Source organism: Orbilia oligospora (assembly GCF_000225545.1).
Source record: "Orbilia oligospora ATCC 24927 unplaced genomic scaffold scaffold00007, whole genome shotgun sequence".
NCBI lineage: Eukaryota > Fungi > Ascomycota > Orbiliomycetes > Orbiliales > Orbiliaceae > Orbilia > Orbilia oligospora.
In genome coordinates this window covers 88,137-104,750 of record NW_011645564.1, presented here as the reverse complement: position 1 = coordinate 104,750, position 16,614 = coordinate 88,137, and the positions used below count along the sequence as shown (strand labels likewise).

The window sequence follows — 16,614 nt, the reverse complement described above, 5'->3', positions numbered from 1 at the left end:
AGGTGTTTGGGAAAGGGGTTCGTTGTTGTTGGCAGGAGGTGCTGAAGGGGGTCTTTATAGGCAAGGTTTTTTTGACAGAAATTCTTATGACGGAGGACATTGTTTACAGGTTTTTTCTTCTCGCTTTTTCCAAATTTCTTTGACTATTTTCCTTTGATCAACATGTCTTTCCCATCCAAAAGGCGTCGTTTCATTTAAAATATTAACATACATGAGGGTGGCCAGATCCACAATCTAAGGACTATCTCCTGTACGGCTATCACGGTTTTTTAGTTGAGATAGAAGTGCCAATGCAGTATCTCGATGCTCGGGGGTACCGACTGACCAGCTGACGAGCTGATAGAAATACAAAACATAAGCTTTTCCTCCAAGATCCTCCTTCAGTAATGTTCAACGAAATCCTTTGTATTTAGGCTTCTCTTCCTCTTCCGGCCAATCACAAGCATCTTCATCTTCTTCAGCCTCTCTACGTTTGATGTTTTCATACTCAGTACCATATCCTCCGCTCATCCCTCCGTCTTGTTCTTGAAGTCCGTGCAAGTGATTGTTAGCACGACGAGCTGCACGTTTAGCGACACGATGAGCCGAAGTTCCAGCTTCTTGAGCCAGACGGCCACAACTATCGACTAACATCATACCAGCTCCTCCAGCTTCCGCTGCAACAGCATGGCTCAAGCCAGCACCCATATTCGCAGCGCCAGAAGCAGCACCCATAACAGCATTGCCAAGACGTCCAGGAATCTGGTGAGGATGCTTGTATGCATTTTTGATCTCGAATCCAGCTTGATAGGCAACATCTTGGACGTTGCTGTACACACGATTAGTGAGAGTGAGGTTATGGCGAATGGCGGCTTTGTTACTGGTACGTTCCGCAGCAGTAGCTTGTGGACGAGGTTCCCGATGATGGCGGACGCGTGGTGGACTGAGATCCACGTTTACCATTTTATCGCGTGGAACCTCGGGAGTGGAAGGGCGTGGTTTTTGAAGTCCTCCGTGGTATGGAACTTGACCAGGTCCGTGAGATTGAGCAAAGTGTTCTTGCACTTGTTTGTGAGGTTGAACGTATTGTTCTTGGGAGACTTGAGGAGCTCGGTGGGAGGAAGTTCCGTGGGGAGTTCCTTGAGACTGCTGCTCAACAGGGGCTTGGGAGGGACCACCATGGCTCTGGTGCTTCTTTGAGCTTTTGGATTGATTCTTTTTCTTAGGCATTGTATCTAATGCCCAGGGATCATTAGTTGGATTCATCTTGATTAAAGCGGGTTCCAGGCCTTTAAATTTCTATATCTGCGACTTACGAGTGGTTTCTTTGGAGAATTCGGTATTCAGGGAAGTCTAGATGCTTCTTAAACGGCAAGTTTTATTGGGAAGGAGAGTGTGAGCTTGGATGGTGGAGAATTAGTTGCGATATCTAGAGGTCGTGATGAGAAGGAGGAGAGAGGAAAGGAGGTCGTGAGTTTGAGGATTTGGAGGATTTGCATGCTATGTATCTCAGCCTGGGGGACAGTCGACAGACGCCGTGCAGTGCAACTATACGCACGTTATTTCATACATCTTACGTATTTCCCTTTCTATACCAGAAATACATCATCAGCGATATTTACCACATGATATCAGGATCGAGGGAGCTTAAGGCCACGCTGAAGGAAAATTGGATGAGCGGGTCGAGCTATTATTATTGCATAGCTCCGATGATATAAAATTACTTGCCCGAAATATTTGAAGTCGCCTTCAAAAGATACAAAGAGTGTTACACGATAGCACCAGAAGTATAACTAGTTAAGCCAACGGAAAGGATATTTAATGAACGAATCCAAGCATTGATATTTTGAACGGATACCATATCCAAATTGATTATTCCTACTTTCATATGAATCTAATCAATGAACAGGACACCACTCCCACGTCTGCGCAAACCTATGATTATGATACTTAAAAATATGTTCCGCCAACCCTTGCCTCGAATAAACAGTCTCGCCTAAGGTCTGCAAGTGATCATCCGAGGCCACAGTCTCCGCTGCCCTATCAAACGTCCCGTTCCTACAAAAACAGCACCAAGTAAACCTCCCCAGACACGTTCTGGCTCTAAAGCCCTTTTCGGGGTGGTCGGAAACATAATCTTTTATCCATTTAGAAAGAATTAAGGGTTTCTTCGTGCTAGGAAAGAAAGTTGATGTGACAATGTTGTTACCCAGTAGTTCGTAGAGAATGTCACCAGTTGAGACTGACGTTTCTGACGAAAGGACTTTATAGGGGCTACTTCGGAAGCACATCAGTCGCACTACTGTAGAGTAGAAAATATCGTAAAGGTCGTGCGGATATCTTGAGCGGAAGTGAGTAGTCGGATCTGAGACGACTTCCAGAAATCTCATTTCGACAAAATGTCTAAATTGTGCTGGAGACTTTAAGACATGGAAGTCGGTGTATAGTGTTGTATAAAAGTCTGTAAGAAAGTTGGTGAGAAAAACAATCGAGGTTCCAAGTTCCTGAAGTTTGGAAAGCCGGAAATTCCACCTGGAAAGAAAACGGTGATCTGGTTGGCTCGACGATTTGAAACTTGGCAGTGAGGGGATGCATTTTTCTTCAATAACTTGAACGGCGTGGGGGATGCGGATTGAAGGTCGGTGAAGGCAGGGGTTATGAGATGAACAAGTTGCTTTGAAGGTTTCTGGGAAATCTATCTCTGGATATTTTGCGCGAGTATGGTGCCAGTCTATCGCTTTACAGTTAGAAGGGCCTCCCTGACAATCTAAACTTAAAACAAAAAATAAAGGCGAAGTTTCTATTTAACTGTACCCCAGAATATCTGTTTCTTGCAATCCAAGCATAGTGACTTGTAGAATATACCCGAGATTCTTATATCACAGTTCCTTCCCTGGGATAAACAGATCTGACAACCTTTAAGCTTCCCTGCTAGATGATCTAGCACGACAGAATAGTAATTCGTCCTTCGATTAAATCGTTTGTACTTCGCAACCTTCCTTTTCAAAACCTGGAACCAAAACAGTCGATTTTGAGGTCCTAGATTTGTACGAAGAGAACTACAAGTACTCGCGAGACTTATTGCATCTCCTGGGGCTGGTAAGAATTCGGCTATAGTTTGGAGGATCTCGAGTGGAAGCTTTAGAATGCAAGGATTCCCTTTCTGGGTACCATTATTATCCGAGAAATTAGAAGACCTAGGATAAGAGCTAGATTTATGGTGGCAAGCAAGGCTATTGGAGGGCCAACGGTTCGGTATTTTCAGAAATACTTGTTGAAGTTCCCTAGATACTCTTTCGAGTTTATTGAGAGGGGGCGTGGGAGTCATGATCGACTGTTGCACACTTTGTAATCTAGTAGATGCTAGGCGGTTTAAAGTGAAGTAATTTAAGAAACCAAGATTCGAGACATACGATGATCCTAGACAGGAGTTTGGAAGGGAGGCTGTGGTAGAAGTTCGATGTCAGTCTATTTACATGTATACAACAGAGCGCTTTAGTAGAATGAATCCATATGGTTCTAGGAGAAGCATTCTAGAAAGTCCGAGATGTAGCATCATCTTTGATAACCTGAGAAATCCGATAGAACTAATATAAGTTAAGCATTAGTAGGTATAGACTCTAAACCCGACAAAGCTCGTCCATGCAAACGTTATGGTCAATACCAACAATAGGAAAACGTTAAAACATTCTAAGTGCTGCGCATGGCGCAAAAGCCTCCAGGACAATTGTTGCATTTTCGAAATCATACACTAGAAATGTGTTGTTTTATGTTATCGTAAAATATTGGATATTATTGCGAACCGAGACTCCCAGATTGCTCGAATATCAAACCAGAAGAGCGGGGGAAACATATAAGAAATAATAAACTTGGGTCCAAAAGGGTTACGTAGTCTTAAATGACGGTTTAAGTTTATTCCTATTTATGGTTCTCCCCATTAATGCATTCACACCGTTAAAATAGCACGCCCAGTCCATCGACTACAATCAAAATACCTCGGCCGTACCTTCGACCCGAAACTATAGTAGAGAACAGATGCCTACAATCTACAAGTGCTTATTATAATCTATAAAATGTCGGAAAGATACGGAAGTAAGAAAGGTGAAGGTGAAAGAGGGGTTCAACATCACCAAGACCTATCTTCAGAACCTGAGGCATGTAAATCTACACCTCAGCCGGAACGTACAGAACATGAGCCGGAACCGGAACCGGAGCCGGAGCCTAAACCTGAGCCTGAGCCTGAGCCTGAGCCTGAGCCTGAGCCTGAGCCTGAACCAGAACCAGAACCGGAGCCAGAACCAGGAGCAGAAACTCCTCGAGCTGGAAGTCCAAGACCAAGCTCTCCAAAGCCAGAGCCAGAACCAGAGCCAGAGCCAGGGGCAGAAACTCCTCGAGCTGGAAGTCCGCGACCGGGTACTCCAAAACCGGATCCACGGCCTGATTTCCCTTGGCCAGATAGCCCAGTCCCCTGGGGCCCCGACGATAGCTCACGGAAAGCAAATTTACAGACTCAGCAACCTATATCCCAAAGAGTACCACCTCCATCTTTCACAGTTAGTGCACGGAATCTTTAACCAAGATAGCCCAAGAAGGTACTGACATTCATACTCTACTAGAATAATGCACCGAGTAGCAGTAACCAAAGCCGGCCCAAGGCCAGCGTTGGGGAAAGCTCCCATAGAACTTCCCCGATATTTGGTCGAGGGCCCGGTAGTATTCTTCCGCCACCTTCAGCTAGCTTTACAACCATCCCCAAAGAATTGCAGATACCGGGGAGACCAAAATATCCTCCAGGAACATGCCACCCATGGTACGTCCATCGGCGGCCTGGGAGCATGACTTTAGGGTTTGATTATTCCAGGTATCACCTCGAGAAAGATATCGTGGTGAAAGAACAAAAGAAACCATTTTGGTGGCTATCTGCCATTCCTGAGATAGAGAGGCAAGGGCGTTTGCTACGATATCAAGATCTGTGCGAAGCTATTCTGAGGGCAGCAAGCGAGGAGCAGAGAGAACCGGAGCCAGGCGGAGGTCGCCCCTATAAGAGCCCAAACAAGATAGATAGGGGCGAACAGGTGGAAGAAGGGAGACGGAGGCTGAGAACTCAACGGACGAGCGCGATGTTTAGAATGGCAACAATCCTAGCACAAAGTCCCGTAGAGGGCCAGAAGCTCTTGGCAAGCTTGGTTTTAGAGCGCCGAAGGCTGCAAAGAGCTACTCCGTACCCAGTGGATAGAACTTGGGCCATCCAATATATTGTGACTCGAGGGTCAGAGGCTATGAAAGTGAAAAAAACACGAAGGCAGAGAAAGCTCAGAGTCAGAAAGGAACGAGATGCAAGGGACGAAGTAAGGGAGACGTCAAGAAATAAATACAGGGCAAAAATTCGACAGAGTAGACGATTGGAAGCCGGCGGCATAATGTCCGTGGGCCCTCCACAAGAGGATTCAGATGATTCCATTTCGTCTAAAAGCGACGGCGAGAATAGACGAAGACGGAAAAGGCGTAGACGTATAAGCTCCATCGTAGTGCGAGCGCCATTGGCTACTATCAAAGAGGAGAACGTCGATGTCTCTCAGGACAATAAAACACACGGAGAAGGATTTCCTCGCCCAACAACTCCTATTCCAGCGCCCCCTTCGCCACCCCCCGGTCAAGCGAGCCTACCACGAGAACTTCATGATCAAAAACAAGGCCAATCTGAAAACGAAGAGTCAAGAGATGACGAAACCGAAGAAGATACAATGTTTCCCGGAAGTATTCACGAATTTGAATTACAGCAGACAAAAGATAATATTAAACGAGCCAAAGAACAGTATGAGGCTTATCTACGCCTTTGGGACACGTACCGAACAGAAGGCATCGCGGAAAGATTATGGAAGCTCTATTACCACCTCTTTCATGATTTAGGGGTCGACGTAGATGAACCAAACTTCCATGAAACGGGTAAGTCTATAGTCTACCAGTGCGGGCCTAGGTCCTTCTCCATTTTTAGGAGCTCGATTACTAATGACAATACCGTCCCTCGTTTCGCAGATTCCCAATCTAAAGCCGCCTTAGGGCCCTCAGGAGAGGATCCTATTCACGGCAAGAAGACAGAAGAATTTAGCTCACCGGACACCCCCGATTTCGACCTGTATTCCGAGGAGCTCCCGAGTGTTCCAGTTATGATCACTGTTGTTGACTTCGACCGAGGCCATGTTGGACTCGAGATCCTGATCCTTCCCGAGCCTACCGAAGATCATACGAAGCCCGAAGCCTCCATCACAAATCTGCGAGGGGGTGATCCGGTGAAATTATTTGGAAGGTTGACTGTTGAATACCACCAAGCACTCGCAAATACTCTAATTAACCGCAAACCTAACCCACTTTGGAAAACACGAGCGGATAGATTGGATAAGCTGCTGCTACATGTCCGGCATCAGCCTCTCTATTATTCAATGGATCTGCCAATATTCGGAAACTCGGTGGGGGAGCATGACGCCTTGAGACTGTTGGATAGCACAGCAAATATACTTCGAAAAATCCTTGATTTCGCTGACGCACTTTCCCTGAGGAAAGAAATGGGCCAAAATCTAGTTTATCAGCTTGTGGACCACAGCAATGATGTTCAGAGTCTAGGTGATAAGGCTTTCGATAAGCTCGTTGCATACGCTGGGAAGGGAGATATTGATCCTCTCGGTGATTTCGAAACGGACGATTGGGTAAGGGTCCTCGAAGACCGTGCGCGAATATTGTACGATACCACCAATTATATTGAGACAGACTCTTTGCCGAACGACATTACACCTTTCTTAGAGCCGTTCCTCGATAACATCAAGACACATGTACAGCCAATCAAGCATCATTTTCCAGACTACCAGCCTGGATACGACCCCTATGCCTATTGCCCAGATCGCCCGCCCGATAACCCCATTAAAAAGTCTCGCACCCATTTACCACCGAAAAAACCAAAAACCGGAAGAAGTTGTTTCCGTCCGTCGCATATTCTGAGAAGCCAAGTGCTACTTGACGCTCTCACCGTGCTTGGTGGAATGAAGGGAAAGAGTAGAGACAAATTGAGATTTTTTTTTCTTGATGGGCAATCTATGGAGAGGGAGCGACGTAGACTACCAGAAGAAGATTGGGAGCCTAACTTCACAACGTGCGGTTATGAGACTAAAGCCGGCAGTAATGCACGGTTCTCGATTCCTGGACGGATGGTAGAGTCGACCCCGTTCGGAGTCTTCTCATGGAGGATGCCCCGATGGATCTTGAAAATACCAGAACAGGTTGTGCTACCGCCATGGACGGGGGCTTGCCAAGGATATGCGCTGATGAACTACAGAAAAAATCAAGAGTTGTATGAGAGATGGCAATTCTCTGGGTGGAAGAAATACTTCGTATCGTTTTTGGATCCTGAGGCGGCGAGACTATTGGTTAAGGAGCTGGAAGGCAACAATGAAAATACGCCGCCTCCGCCTCCATCCACGCCCACATTTTTGACCAGATGGGTACCAACTTCTTCTCTGCCGACACATATTCTGAGAAACGGGTCTCTACCTGACGGGGATGACGACGACGACGGTTTTATTGAGGATGTGGAGGAAGGAACTATCATACCCTCTGGGGCCACAGTAATAACGAGGAGTAGCTCCGGAAGCACCCCTACAATGGGAGCAAGTCCTCCGAGTATGGCCACAGCAGCGGACACGGCAGCCCATGGCATACAGCCTCAACCGAGCATGCTCTCAGATGAAGATCCTGTGAGTGGAAGAGGAGGAGATGGGGCAGATGACGACCACCCAATATCCAAAAAACGAGTCCGCAAGCAGGTACGATTTTTAATACCAGATCCTGAGCCGGAAGAAACGCCGAAAGAAACACTAGAAGGGAAGGGCATGACATATCATTGGGCACCTGAAGACTTGTTTGAATTTGAGTGGGATGATGAACATGAACCTGGCGAGCCAACCGAGCAAGAGTTGATAAATGAATTGAGGATTGCCAACTTGGATATAAATGATGACGAAGAGGTTTTTGGAATGGAGGGAGACGATGAAGGGCTTGCGGGCCCTCATCCAGCGGGTTTCTATGACGAAGAAGAAGAGGTCAGGGGAACGAGTAGATCTGAAGGAAGTGGCAAGGAGGAATTGAGTTCAAGAGATTCATCGCCAGATTGGTTGGCGAGAACTGCCTGGCCTGGTGCAGACTGGACAACTTCTGCGCAGGCTCAGAGAGGGGTACAGACATTCTTTGATGTCCCATCAAATATACCTGAGAACTTGAGAGGTATTGCAAGGGAGACAGGGAATCACGATACCCGTCCAAGACATGGAGAGGATGATGATGGAGTTGAGTAGATCGCTTTCTTTACCTAAGATTATTCTTTACATTGGGATTTCAGTTTTCTTTTGGGGCTTGAGACTTGTAGTTGATTATGGATAGCGTTGTAATGCTTTAACTGCTAGTTAATTAAGACTCCGTGAATAGCCTAAGACACCGTGGATTATGCCTACGAGGAATGGGTTAGAGAAAGTTGGTCCCTATTGTAGACAGTGCGCAATGATCACTGGAAATTACATGCTCTCTACTAGTAAAATTTAGTTCATTCTTTAAGGTATCTACTTAGGTACCTAGATATATAAAATGAGTTAAATAAAAGGGGTAGGAGGAGGGGACGAAAGCCAAAAAAAAAAATGCGCTTAAACTAAGCGCGGATGGAAAGCAGAGAAACTGGGGTAACCCCAGTCTTCGGAATCATCTGCTTTGCAAAGTCAGCCCTCGTGAATGAGGACTGGCTCTGTAAAGCAGGCGAGGCAGGAGGGGCTGCGAGAGCGAGGGCCCTGGGGACGTTTTCGTCGTCCCCGCCGGTGGGTCGAGCCTGAACGACTCGAACCCGGGCATGGCGAGCCCTTGAAGGCTGCGGCCTGGTGGTTTGGACCCTTGGTGGCGGCTTTGGGGTTCGAGGCCTGGGGATCTGACGCCCTACATTTTCGATATGTAGGACTTCCCCGACGATGACCCCAGAGATTGGGTCTGGGTTAGGGTTGCTGTGGAACCCCATTGCAGCTCTACGAGCTGCTGCCCTTGCCATTCTACTTTGACTTATTGGTTTTCTCCTGCCCTCGGGTTTGAGCTGGAATTCCGCTGCCTTCTTTCGTCGATATCCCTCTGCAGCTTCTCTTATGGCTACATGGGTTGGAGACGACGATGGGGTCCCGATGGTGATCGGGGCAACAGTGGCATTCTTTGAAACCGGAGAGTATGGTGGGGCGGTGATGGGAGATCCAACCGGAGTGTCGAGTATGCGATATGGAATACCCGAGATATTAAGTGGAGGGGCCCTGACAGCCACAAAAGAAAGTGTGCTGGGCGGCCCTGAGTCGGTGCCAGAACCTCCTCGGGATTCTGGACGCGGCCACCAAGAAGGAGCCACAGACGACGGCGTTGGAATCGGCGACATCGGAGTTGGGTTTATTGATTGCATGATTGGAATAGGGGCTACAGCTGGTAAGGGTGGAGTTGGTTGCTCCGGTGGCGTTTGCAGCCCTGAAGAGGACTCCGAGGTTGTTTCCTTTCGCCTACGAAAAACATTAAAGTTGATAGGGATTCCCCAAATCTTTGGAAATCGTTTCCCAGTAGAATCTGCTTTAATGTTTTCTTGACGAGGAGTAGTTGACTCAATGATCATAGCAGCAGCACTCTCAGCCTCCTTATCTTCAATTGGAGAAGGGAAGGTGTCGCCGATTGCCTTGTCTCTGAGCTGACGGAGCTTCATGTTTGTCAAGTTGAGGATTTCTTGATAGGTATTTGAGCTAGTGTGTGACGAGACATCGTTGAAAGTTTGCCATTGCCCGCGGATGTCTGGATTGATACTCTCTAGACGAATGAGGCTTTGGGCAAGACAATCCATCGTCTCCTTGAGAGGACCAGGAATTTCATGAAGATGATCGGGAATAATGCTTCTCATGGTTTGAAGTAAACCCGTCATGTGGAATTTGATGTCTGAGATTTGTCGTTCGTCGTGTGGCATACTTGGCCACGCGGTAGGACGGACTCTCCACATGATGGCTTGATACTCCTCAATTGCAACGATAAGGGACCCGGCAGTTGTCTTGTTGATGTAGAGTCTTGCGATGGGGTTTGGTGGAATAGCGGGCGCGAAGTTGGGATTCCCAGGTTTGCAGCGATTTGGGTAGAGCAAGACGGTACGGCTTGGGAATGGATACCAATTCTCCATCGCCTCCATGAAATGGTAAACTATTTTGAACAGGTCGGTCATTTTGGCAGGCGGCGCTCCTGATGAAAGATTAATGTATTAGCCCTTAGAAGGCTGGGAGATGAAGTTAGACAGCTAGGTGACAAGGTAACGTTCGACCGAAGCGGTTTGGCGATGTAGCTAGCTAGCTCGAGCTATAGCTACTGCAGCAGAATGTATGCACTCGGCAAAATAGAAATCAAAGGCTGTCAATGGATGGAGAATGCTTTCAGACGCGTAATCAACTAAGATTGAAGCAATTGCGATGACTTTGTGATAATGACGACGTTGATGAGGTTGGTGATGAGGTTGGTGATGAGGTTGGTGATGAGGTCGACGACGATGTTGGTGATGAGGGACGACGATGTTGGTGATGAGGCCGACGACGATGTTGGTGATGAAAGGGAGGATACTGGGGATAAATCCCGTTGCTGGTATACCGTGCTCTCAATACAGGACAACTCTCCAACTCCTTCTCATACCCCCTATGGACAGTACGCAACACTCCCCACACCACTATCCATCCCTCAAATAACTTGCATTGCGATACTATTCTTGACTAAAAACACCATATGGGCTTAATCCCACAATAACAGCACCTCCTCCATAGAAGCCAGTATGAGCTAAAGGAAAATAATTTTGTTTACTTAAGGCCATGCCGAAACTTCCGTTCTCCCAGGCAGATACCATGTACTAAGAGGCACTATTCACAAAAATCGCAAAAGCCTACGCAACAATGGCATGTATATAACACGCCGAAGTCTTCGGATACCACAGAGCTTACTCGGAAACCCTAGTCCCGGCTTCATGGTTCATACTACAGTAGCGGGCTTCACAGATTCAAAAAAAAGTTTAGAATATGTCAGCTTGTATTAAAAACGACAGATGATAAAGGGATAAAAGAAATTAAGAACAGCTAAACGGGATCCTTGACGGTGTTAGAGCCCATCCAGGATCGTAAACTGTCAAGACAGACTGCCATCACAAAATACAACAAAAGTTAAGCCAACGGCAGACAAATCCATTACACACAGAAGACGCCTCGAAACCTCGAAACCCTGACAAGATACAAAATGCAGCCGCTTTACCCCAGATACATCATTTGACCTTCCTTCTCACCAAAATTAGCTCAACCCCTTCCCTCATAGAATCACGACGCCGAAAAAACGGAAAAAACGGAAGCCGTTGGGGCATCAAGATTTCCTCTTTCGGCGATTTACCCAATTTGGAAAAGTGGGCAGAATAACACGCATACAACGCGCTCCGCACACATGCCAGCCGGAAAGCATGGCAACAGAGTTCACAACGTGGCGGGCAACAACCATCACTGTAAATACAACTTCAGTCAAAATCAGGTGGCTAGAAGGGAGTCTTTATAGCATGCTGTAAAATACTACTTACTACCCGGGGCTCGATGCGTTTTACGGGGTGTACCAGTGAGGGGTTATTACAGCCGTTAACTCGAGACGGCCAAAGAGCAGCCTTCCAGAGTAGATCGCATGATCCAATCTTGTATCAAGCTGCAATGGCGCAGTAATTAATGACCAAAACGAGACAAATACATACTCTGAGTTTTCTCGTGGAAACTGATAAAGAGCTAACCCAAATACTATACAGTCTAGAAGGTTTTGTTTATACACCTAACTCATATTTTAGAATTGATTTCTTCTAATCCTGTTCCCAACCACAACCTGACTATTATAATCATAGCTCTAGAACAATATAGAATGGTACAGAATAGAATGAACAATTGAATCCATAGACATGGCACATATAATGTACTCCCGTGATAAGACTTGGTTGTTTCCCTTTGTCAATGTGGACTGCAGCAAATTTAAACGGAGAAAATCGAAGTAAATGTGCAGTAAACCACAACCATCAACGCGCTGCTCACCATCAACCGCACTTCAACAACCTTCCAACGACATCAACAACAACGTCAACGTCAACATTGACATCACCTCTCCTTACCACGCTCCATCGCAATGAATCTCACGCCCTTCACGCTACCATAAAACCGCTTCCCAGTTTAGATACCACTTGTGCCTGTTACGTCAGCTGTTTGTCTACCTATCTCTCTGTCTGTCTTCTTCTACTTCCTTTCCCTTTCCCTTCCCTCCTCTCTTTCTTTCCCTCTTCCCTTCCTTCCTTCACCCCCACCAACAAATTATCTTCATCAAAATTAGACACATCAATCATCACCAACAAGCTATCCATCCTTCACCTCGATAAACATTTCTACGTTCCAAGATGCCGGGCCCTCAAGGCGCCCCGAGCATGCAAGGCAGTGGCGGCGGGTTCTACGGCAACCGTGGCCGTGGTGGTAATAATGCCGCTCGAGGTAACAACCGTCGACGACGTTCTAACAATCAGCAAGGAGCCAAGTACACCCAGGCCAACGGGTTTCAGGAAGATGCTGAATTTCAGCCAAAGCTTCCAAGCGATACCGCCCCCGCCTTTCGCTTTGTCGAAAGACGAGGCCGGAGGAATAGGGGTGGTGCTGGGAACGCTGGACCTGGAGGACAGCAGAACCACCATCACGGTGGCCAAGGAGGTGGACGTCAGCATACTAAGGATCCATCGAAGCCTAAAGCCACCTCACACCCACAGCCGGCTCCCAAAACGGCTCCCAAAACTATTTCTGGCTCGCCCAATACACTCCAGGAAAATATTACCCCGAAGACTCTTCGCATCGTCTCTGCTTCCTCTAAGCTAGATATCTCTGACGAGTCACCCGAGGCCGACACTGTTTTCTCCGGTAACTCCCTTGTCGAAAAGACCCTGTCTCAACAAACTAGATCCACACCACCGACTCTTCCAGAGCCGGTTGAGGCCAGAAGCAAACCCCAGCTTGAGGCTGGTCAAGACACGGTTACTGAGGATTTTAGCAGTGTCGACGAGGAGGAAGGAGGAGTCCCAGTCTCTTGGGTGATGGCTTCTGATGCTCAATCCGAGACACCGGTTGCCACTTCAGCCGACAATACTACAACCGAGGAGCCAAAGAAGATCTCTATCCGCGAATTGCTCGACACCAGCGATATCATCGAACCAATGACCATGTCCAAGCCCCCATTTCTTCCCACTATCTTGATTGAGCCATCTACCCCGGCCAATAACCAACCGTCTGGCATCTTCTCTTCACCACTCACCATCACGAAGACGCCGTTCAATCCCAATAACCCCCAAAACACAATTCAGGAACCAACTCCAGCTGAACGCTTCCTCAAGTTATCAGACGTCACATCCCGATACCTGACCGAGCGTCTCAGCGATATAAACTATAGCCCCGATTTGTCTCGTCGTCTTAAGTCAGACTTTGAGGTAATCGAATCCACTTACAACGCCATCCCGTTCGAACGTGCCCTCAATCCCTACCGTGTCATCTGGCATGCACTCATTGGTCTTAAAAAAGCGATTGAACTCCGTAATAACGATGCCAAGATCGTTGGGGCGTTGAAGAAAATGTCGCAGACTTATGATACCGTCCGCCATCAAGCACTTCATGAACGTCGTTTTGATGGCGATCAGCAGTTTGACTTTGATACTAGAAATGCTACGGCTCCTGCAGTTACCACAGCTGTTAATGTAAAATCGGATATAAAGAACAACGACGCCCAGGCCATTGCTAAATCCGGGGAAACCCTGATGGACACCTTGAAGTGGAATATCCGAGGTGGAGATACGAATGTTAGGCTGTATGAGGGAAATGGCAACGCCGGACACGCTATAATGGGGTTTCGAAATCCTGGATTCGGAACTCCAAACTATGGAAATACGGGATTTGGCCCTACCGTTGGCATCGGGGCCACGAGTTTTGGGAACTCCGGATACGGCATCCCCCCTATGAATGGCTTTGGGATCACTCCTGGCTATGGCCAGACCGGCTTCGCCACCACTCCCCGTCCTAGCACTTCTGGTTACGGTAATGTTAGCTTCAGCACTGTCGGCTTCAACCCTGCTGCCGTCGATACCACCGGCTTTGGAACTCCAGGCTTCAGACCTCCAGCATTTGCGAGGACTGCTTCTGCTACACCGTGGGGTGTTAGAGTTCATGACAACAACTTTTCGACTCCAAGGAAGCCTAGTGTTCCTCCCCAACATGGTATTATCGGAAGTCATTTGAAATGAATGACTAGACGACACATGCCCTTCATCTTATATATGATGGGCCCTTTTTTAAAAAAAAAGAAGAAAAAAGAGAAGTTACAGGAAATCGGAAAGTCCACAAATACACTTCTACTTTCTCCCGGCTACTTTGCTTCTTCCCGGGATGCCAAGGACCGTTTTACAATGGTCTTCTGTTTTATTTCCTTTGTCGATATCTCCCTCTTTTCTTTTTTTCCCGTTTCCTAGTCTCTTTTTCAAGTCGGGGGTTGATAGCAAACAGCCTAAACATAAGTAGCCGAGAAGCGGCGGCTTTATTATCCGGTCGGAATGTATCCCTCAACAGAAGATCGAATTTTACGCATGTATCATAGATCGATGGAGGGTGTTCAGATGCGGAAGCGAGGTAGCTTAAATAAAAACTACCCTAAAGCTATTTGACCACTTGTTTTTAATTTTGATGGTCCTGAAGCTGGGAGAAAGAGGAATATACAGGACGAACGTTAATTTTATAAACACATTAATGAAAACCCTGAACTTTTATATTATGGAGCTCCTCTAGCTCTAAGCAGGCTTCTGTAACCTGATATGACCTGTAAAGGGTATCTGCATATAATAGGTTCATTGTAAGGTAAATTCTACGTGCCCTGATTGCACCGATATAGGCGTTCACGTGGATGTAAATGGTATCCACCCATGAAATACTAATTCCGGAGGATCATAGCCCCGGATAAAGAACTATCGAGCTGGGTTAAAGGTCGATAGAAAAGCCCCCAAGCCTGAGGAAGATATTATGTGAAAACGAAACCGCAAAAACTCCAACCCGTCCAAAAATCCGTAATCCCTAAAGTCGCTAATAGAAGAAACAAAGAAAATAAAGGCTGCAAAGAGAATTGAAAAAGATACACCCAACAAGAAGAAAAGAATAATGTCGTATCCATCATGAGAAAAGAATCGAATATATATATAAAGAAGAAGAAGAAGAAGAAGAAGAAGAAGAAGAAGAAGAAGAAGAAGAAGAAGAAAGTGTCATATCTCTTGCTCGACAAGAGCCTCACTCCTAAGTATCCTACCCGTAGACCTTCATATTTAACATATGGCGACGTGGGTATGTAGGTATGTAGGTAGGTGATAATTTAAGCACCCAAATCTACCATTTAGGAACCTGCGGAGTCTTCCTCTTCTGTGCTGCCAAAACCATAGCAACACCTGACATCACGAAAGTCATTCCGATCAGGAATTCAAAGGTAGTTATTGCGAATGCCATTTGACACCGCGATTCGAAGGGTGTATGCTTATACACGAAGTTTTGACCATTGACGACAATGTATCCGCCGTTTATGATGGAATTGGTTTCGCGCCAGCGTTTGTTGCTGCAGGAGTTTATGCCAGGACCCAGGGCTACAGCTGTTGCCTGTGTGGAGTTGGTGAGTTAGAAAAAATGTGTTGTGTGGTTTTTTTAAGGTACAGAGGTTTCGGGGGGCAGAACTTACGACACCACCAGCGAATTGAACGAGTGCTACCACGAAATCTAGAGATCCTACAATCTTGGATTGTCGCAGAACAGCGAAGATTTGGGAGAAGACACCGAAGATGGACATGAAAAGTCCGAAGGAGCCGAGGAATATTGAGAATTTGGTGATTACAGGGCTGTCACCGGCACGTTGGCCTAGTATTAGGACCACGGAGAGGGAGATGATTATGGCGGAGAAGATGAGCTAGGGCATAGGTTAAGCAGGTTAGTAATGTCTTCCCCCCCGGAACTCGTTATTTTAGGCCAGTAAGGTTGACTAACCTGCGTTAATCGCAGAAGAACGATCAGGCACGGATTCATGATGCTTGTATTTTTTTATTTTTTTTTTTTAAATCGACGAATCGAAAGCCTTGATGTTGAAGGGGTTACTTCGAGGACCTTGTCGCGCCGGTCGCTAAATGGGTCGGGCCTGGAGCAAGATGAAACCGCTTATCGAGTGCCCGCGAAAAGCTTCTTTTGCTGTGCCAGATTCTTCCGAGATATCCGAAATTCCTTCTTTGGGTCGTTAGCCCGATTTTCCCTCTCAATGCGAAGTGTCGTAGAAAGGTCTTTGGTGAGGAATTCCCCTTTGGTAGCTTAAAGATTTAGGAGGGCGTCTACTGAAACTTTTCTTCCTGCAGCTAGGAGGAGAAGGGGAACGGAAGGAAAGATGCGGACATCACGGGATTTATGTACTGCACACACATTGCACCACGCTGGTGCTACTGCGACGATAGGTCAACATGGGACGGCTGAGATTTTGTTACTTTCTCCGCTT

The 16,614-nt window shown here is 46.8% G+C and overlaps 6 protein-coding genes across 6 annotated transcripts; 2 read left to right on the top strand and 4 right to left on the bottom strand.

Moving 5' to 3' along the window:
* Nucleotides 1-390: 390 nt before the first annotated feature.
* Nucleotides 391-1,245, bottom strand: AOL_s00007g31 (uncharacterized protein; the record flags this gene model as incomplete). The annotated part of the gene is made up of 1 exon (XM_011119932.1): nucleotides 391-1,245. The coding sequence occupies one exon, from the start codon at nucleotides 1,243-1,245 to the stop codon at nucleotides 391-393; it is 855 nt and encodes a 284-aa protein (XP_011118234.1).
* A 632-nt stretch (nucleotides 1,246-1,877) lies between these two features.
* On the bottom strand, nucleotides 1,878-2,369 carry AOL_s00007g30 (uncharacterized protein; the record flags this gene model as incomplete). Its single annotated transcript, XM_011119931.1, has 1 exon — nucleotides 1,878-2,369. The coding sequence occupies one exon, from the start codon at nucleotides 2,367-2,369 to the stop codon at nucleotides 1,878-1,880; it is 492 nt and encodes a 163-aa protein (XP_011118233.1).
* Nucleotides 2,370-4,052: 1,683 nt separating this feature from the next.
* AOL_s00007g29 (uncharacterized protein) lies at nucleotides 4,053-8,321 on the top strand (the record flags this gene model as incomplete). Its single annotated transcript, XM_011119930.1, has 2 exons — nucleotides 4,053-4,532; nucleotides 4,596-8,321. 2 exons carry the CDS (start codon nucleotides 4,053-4,055, stop codon nucleotides 8,319-8,321), a joined length of 4,206 nt encoding a protein of 1,401 aa, XP_011118232.1.
* Nucleotides 8,322-8,668: 347 nt separating this feature from the next.
* Nucleotides 8,669-10,243, bottom strand: AOL_s00007g28 (uncharacterized protein; the record flags this gene model as incomplete). Its single annotated transcript, XM_011119929.1, has 1 exon — nucleotides 8,669-10,243. The coding sequence occupies one exon, from the start codon at nucleotides 10,241-10,243 to the stop codon at nucleotides 8,669-8,671; it is 1,575 nt and encodes a 524-aa protein (XP_011118231.1).
* A 2,226-nt stretch (nucleotides 10,244-12,469) lies between these two features.
* AOL_s00007g27 (uncharacterized protein) lies at nucleotides 12,470-14,347 on the top strand (the record flags this gene model as incomplete). Its single annotated transcript, XM_011119928.1, has 1 exon — nucleotides 12,470-14,347. The coding sequence occupies one exon, from the start codon at nucleotides 12,470-12,472 to the stop codon at nucleotides 14,345-14,347; it is 1,878 nt and encodes a 625-aa protein (XP_011118230.1).
* A 1,126-nt stretch (nucleotides 14,348-15,473) lies between these two features.
* AOL_s00007g26 (uncharacterized protein) lies at nucleotides 15,474-16,157 on the bottom strand (the record flags this gene model as incomplete). Its single annotated transcript, XM_011119927.1, has 3 exons — nucleotides 15,474-15,737; nucleotides 15,817-16,041; nucleotides 16,119-16,157. The coding sequence occupies 3 exons, from the start codon at nucleotides 16,155-16,157 to the stop codon at nucleotides 15,474-15,476; spliced, it is 528 nt and encodes a 175-aa protein (XP_011118229.1).
* Between the last annotated feature and the right edge of the window lie 457 nt (nucleotides 16,158-16,614).